Genomic DNA, 5,573 nt, shown 5'->3' on the forward strand with positions numbered 1-5,573 from the left:
TTTTTTTTTTTTTTTTTTTTTTTTTTTTTTTTTTTTTTTTTTTTTTTTTTTACATTTTTAGATAAATGATAGGTTTGAATTTTGGATCATCTCATGTTCTTATTCATTATTCGTTCACTAGGAAGATATGGTCAGACATCTTTTACCTCCTTTGGTTTGAGCGTTGCAACATCGATTGATTCCCTTGACTGGCTAAAGTTTCTGGCTGCTCAATCTACAAAAGCCACCTTTTGGCCGTTTATTGTAAGGGCTATCATTTGAATGATTTGGGGCGAGAGGAATTGGAGCATCTTCCAAAAGAAAGAAAGCCCACTAGAGGAAGTTTTAGATTTATCTCTTTTCTTGAACAACTATAGCTCAAGTTTTCTATTACACAAGGGAGAATTCTCTTGCATCTCATTGGATGAGTCTTTGATATTGTGGGATTTCATTTCATCAACGAAATTTATTTTCTATTTAAAAAAAAAAAAAAAAAAGAAAAAAGAAAAAGAAAAAGAAAGGAAGAATTGTGGATCATCTTACACCAGGTAGTTGGGTTATAGGCCCCTAGGTTTTCTGTTTCCTCATTTATACACCTTTCCCTTATGAGAAATCATTCCTTGGCATCTGTCCTTTTTAATTGGGAAAATATATCTTCTCTTTCTCTTGGGTTCTGTTGTCTTTGTTTGATAGAAACTGACAGATATTTGAGCTATTTTATCCTCGATTCGGGAGTTTTGTATAGGAAAAAAGGTTTTTTGTAGTTGAGGTCCTAGTCATTTTGGTGTTTTTCGTACAATTCCTTTTGTGTCAGTGAATCCCTCTCCTTCTAATGGGACTATCTCTACCTTGTCGTGAAAGATGAAATTTCTCAAGGAGGATAAGTTCTTTGTAGTTGGCTCACCAATGAATTAGCTGTCCAATTAGCGGCACCAAATGTCTGCCTCGTTGGGTTTCAAATATCCCACTGAGCTTATTGTCATTTAGTTTTGTAATTTAGTTAAATTGGCGTTTTAGTTAACTACTTTTAATTAATTTGCCAGCGTGTATCAAAGGATTTTTTCTAGTAATTTCTATTATCTTATAAAAGAACAAGATAGCTGCACTCAGATTTTATGGGCCAACTTTTCTTTTTGATATCAGGCATTCTTGAGTCTCCTTGCAATGCATGAGTTTTAATTCTAATCCATCCTCGTTAGCTTGGTATTAACATGAGCTTGTAATGGATTGCATTACATTTTTTAAATTTAACTTGCTGTATGGTATTGTGGTTGAGAAGCTTTGCTCCTATTTTTCATTTTTGTTGGCTGTGGTCTTTTCTGTGTTCATCATATTACTGGATGAATATACTTGGCATCCTAGGACTCCAGACAAGGCTTTGTTCAATTTTAATTTAATGAGTTGTCAGAAATATAGGACTACATTAACCCCTTTGAATTAGCTGTTCATACAACATTGATTCGGCAGGGTGGTTAGAATGGGTTATTAGTGTAGAAAATAATTGCTTAGATAGATTCAACTAATTGATCAAAATGCATCAAGGATTCTGCAGCTTGGAGTTGACCCTTGGAATCCAAACTGGAAGGGGTAGGGTCTATGTCTTGATTGCATATCAAGTGCTTGAGCACCATGCCATTTTCAATGAAAAAGACAACCCTATCATAGGTACCAAACTTCCATTGCGTTGTGGAAAATCAATTTTGTTGGACTATTACCCAGTGCTTTCCAAGATGTAAGAATCGACCAAATAGAGAAGGTCAATGTTCTTCCATAAATCCAACAAAATATTCTCATAAAAAAGAAAACAGCCAACAAAATCTTACAACTAGAGGTCAGATAAACCTCAGGAGATTACAAGTAAATATAGTTTAAATTCTCGTTTGAGAGTTAACTGCTGTCCAAAGGAAATTCCTCACGCATGGGACCCTACCATGGTGAACGTTACTAGAACAAAATATCCACATGGACCTCCTCGCTGGACCTTAAGGTCAATGCATTGTCAATGCATACGTCAGAGGTCAAGTTGAAAAATCTGTTACTTCCACTTGTATGCAATTTTTCTCTAATAGTCTTACAACATCTTTAGCCAAGTGAGGATTGTCAAATTTGCTTGAAGGATGACAAGAAACACCCGTGTTTACTCAGTAAGAAACTGTTTCCATTGAAAATTTCATCAAAGCAAAGACTTAGTTTGGCACCATGCAACCATGAAGGGCTAAATCTGCTTGTCATGATAAGATGGACATGGGCCAGACAACAACTCCATTAGAGTGCTTGAAACTCTATGCATTGGAAATTATGATATCTGTATGTGTAATTGTGAGTAAGATTGCCTGGTTGAAATGCTTGAATGCCATTTCCATCAAAGTTAGGAATGACGGGGAATTTGGGAATTGGGAATTTAGTTGGACGTTGACCGTAAATACTTTTGTTGTTATTTTCTCATCTTTATCCTGTCGAACTGATGGTCACTTGAAGAGTATCATTTGGATAACATAAACCCAGGTGGATTTTGAACTTTAGAATACATTTCAATAATTGGGATGAACAATGTGGATTGTGCTGATCGGTAAATGGTGAATGTGAATCTTGGTGCTGCTTTCTAATTTAGAGTACTGTCGGGGAACTTGGGTGCTTTTTCCATCATCTCTTTTTATTGGTTTAAAAGGAAAGTAGAGCGTATGTGATTTAATTCCATCAGTGCCTCTGTTTTGGAAATCTGGAAGGACACAAGTCATAGAAATTGAAGATTAAATAAAAGATAATAACATTTGGGATTTGATTAGCTTGTTTTTAAGATTATTCGATTGATAACCATTTGGTTTCTAAAAATTGTGTCTATTTTCTCACTATTTCTTTACATTGAGTTCATTCTTTTGTAAGGAATTCTTGGCCAAATTCCAAAGACAAAAATAAGTCGTTAAAAACTACTATTTTTAGTTTTCAAAACTTAGGTTTATATTTTGAAAACATCTCTAAAAAGTAAATAACAAATGAAAAAGAAAAAAAAATTATAGGTGGATATAGTGATGAAGTGTAGGGCCTCAGTCAAAGGGTTTAAGTTTTGTTTCATTTCTTGATTCAATATATTCTTATATTCTCTCTATTTGACCTTTTCCGGTTGAAGGTTAAACTCTGTTTTGCCTAGTTTATTGTTTCTTTTTATCAAATGACAATGTTGTTTATGTAGATCGTATAGATATGCCATGGCTCTCCCTCTCTCTCTCTCTCTGAATTTCTGAAGATTTTGAAATTCAGGTGGACGAGCTTCTTAAACAACGGGATGGCATACATGCTTCATTCACTGTCACGAAATCATCGAATCACATGGGAGCTGGTGCTATGAGTAATGGAACTAGTAGTAAATCTACTGGCGACGATTCAAAGGTCGATAATCAAGGAGAGGATGGAACCTCGGATGAAAAAGATAAATCTTTTAAAAAGAGATGGTTTGGTATGCCTCGGGGATCTGACAAAAAGCTCGGATGAAAGAATCATCATCATCGGTTAAGGTTCATTTTCTCTTTTCCCCAAACACATCAACAAACAGAAACTTCCAACCATTTTGTCTTGTAGAATTATTCAATGGTCAAATTGGTGCATCCATGCTTGTAATACTTGGGTCTCCGTTTTGGTGGATTATGCTTTCAGGGGCTCAACAAAATTCGCCATTCTTTCTCCCATAAGAGTTGAGGTAAGCTATTTATTAGGCATTACAATCTGCTTTTCAAAGACATAGCCAAAATATACTAAATTTGTGTGTAAATAACTCAAATGCATTCATATATTAAATTGGTTTGTGTTGGATACATTATATTTTTCGCTGCCTCATGTTTTTTTTTTCTTATCGTTATCTAAGAAATTGATTAGACACGACGTTTTTCGATGATTAACATCAAATGTGAGCCTAAATTTTGGTGATTTGTCGGTGATTGAGAATATAATTTGATAGATGAAACTAAAAAGCTGTGATTGAGTAATAGTTTTTCATGTCGGTATTGGGTCTGGCAATTGTTATTATTTTTTTTTTTGGTTGAAGTTTTGGTATTAAAATATTTTTGTTTGTACTTATTTTAAAAGGAAAAATCTTTCATATATATTTTGTTTGTTTTTACAATTATTATAAATCCTCACTCTCTTGAAATATGATATCTTTTAATTATGATCAAATAAGATAATAGCAATAGTTTGAACTTCCCACAAACTCTTCACATAACCATCAAGGATAATTATGATAATCATGGAAGACTTAGGTTAGGATTTCTCAATTAGTATTCTTCCAAGAATGTGGGATAATTAATTGCGTCAGATCTTGATTATCACTATCCCTAATTTCTAACCTCACCCACCTCCACATTGATATAAACACTACATAAATGCATTAACAAAGTTTTTTTTCATCCTTATTACAATAATGTCTCCAAATTTACCCCGATAAATTGTTATATCCATAATAAAATTACTGGGCTTGAGGAATAGTCGAAGTCATACCCAATCGAAAAAGGATGTTATTCAAATGCATTTCAAGTAGTAGTAGCAAAACTTGATCCGTTGATCTTTTTACCGATTAAGTGACACATTTGCTATATTAAATACATTGCATTTGAAATCAGAGGTTTATTCTATTCGGAAAATGTATTCAAAGAAGAAGCATTAAAATAATCCCCTTTTGAACTTTCTTTTACTGAAAAAAGGTCGGACAAAAACACAAAGTTTTAAGTATTTTTAATTGAGATAATTTGAAATCAAAGTTACAATTTTAAATAAGTATTAAAGTTTTTAGTCTCAGCTAACATAAGAATCTTTTAAACTCATTTCATTAATTTCATCGTATAAAACTCGTTAATTTCATTATGTAAAGTTTTCTATCTTTTTTTTCTTATCAATTTCATATGGTAAATATCTTTTATAATTTATTGAATGTATAAAAGAACACATCCTTTAACGATGTTTGGAGTGACAATGTAATGGTCAAAGCACATCGCATGCCATTATTATGCTCTTGAGCTTTCCCTCTCGGACTTTCCCTTAAGATTTTTAAAACACGTATGATAGGGAGAGATTTTCACCTTATAAAGAATTTTTCGTTCTCCTCCACAACCTATGAGTGATCTCACAGACAAGTTATTAAAGATTAAAATTACAATCTTTTTGAAAGTTTAAGGTTAAAAGTACAACACTTACCTAAGTCTTTTTTGCTTCCAATTTGATAAACGCTATCATTGATACAACTTGATAAGCTTATGGGTCAAAATTTATTCTTTCCCCAAAAAAAAAAAAAAAAAAAAAAAAATTGATAAAAATTAGACAACAAAAATGGTGTGGACAACAATTAGAATATATCGTATGTGTGTGTTAGAATAGCAAAAAATGGGATAGAAAAACAAACGAAACGTAGAAACAATCGGTAGTTCCCCACATGGAATAAATGGAAATGAATTGCAAGAAAAAAAGAAAAGAAAAGACAGGAAATTGAATTAAGGTATGGAATCCCATGTTGGAACACATAGGCTGTCTGTCACAAGCATTATATCTTTGTCACAGACATTATAGCTTAGTTCACATGTGGTTCTGTGCTTCTGTGTCTCACAACC

The 5,573-nt window shown here is 33.1% G+C and overlaps 1 protein-coding gene across 2 annotated transcripts in view; it reads left to right on the forward strand.

The window, feature by feature from the left end:
- LOC111489840 (chaperone protein dnaJ 15-like) overlaps positions 1-3,793 on the forward strand; it is an 8,653-nt gene extending 4,860 nt beyond the window's left edge. For both annotated transcript variants that reach the window (XM_023138259.1, XM_023138260.1), the window contains exon 12: positions 3,238-3,793. In XM_023138259.1, the coding sequence (XP_022994027.1) occupies positions 3,238-3,468 (231 nt within the window). In that variant the 3' untranslated portion in view covers positions 3,469-3,793. The remainder of the gene's footprint in view (positions 1-3,237) is intronic.
- The last annotated feature ends 1,780 nt before the right edge of the window (positions 3,794-5,573 follow it).

Source organism: Cucurbita maxima, unplaced genomic scaffold (assembly GCF_002738345.1).
Source record: "Cucurbita maxima cultivar Rimu unplaced genomic scaffold, Cmax_1.0 Cma_Scf00014, whole genome shotgun sequence".
NCBI lineage: Eukaryota > Viridiplantae > Streptophyta > Magnoliopsida > Cucurbitales > Cucurbitaceae > Cucurbita > Cucurbita maxima.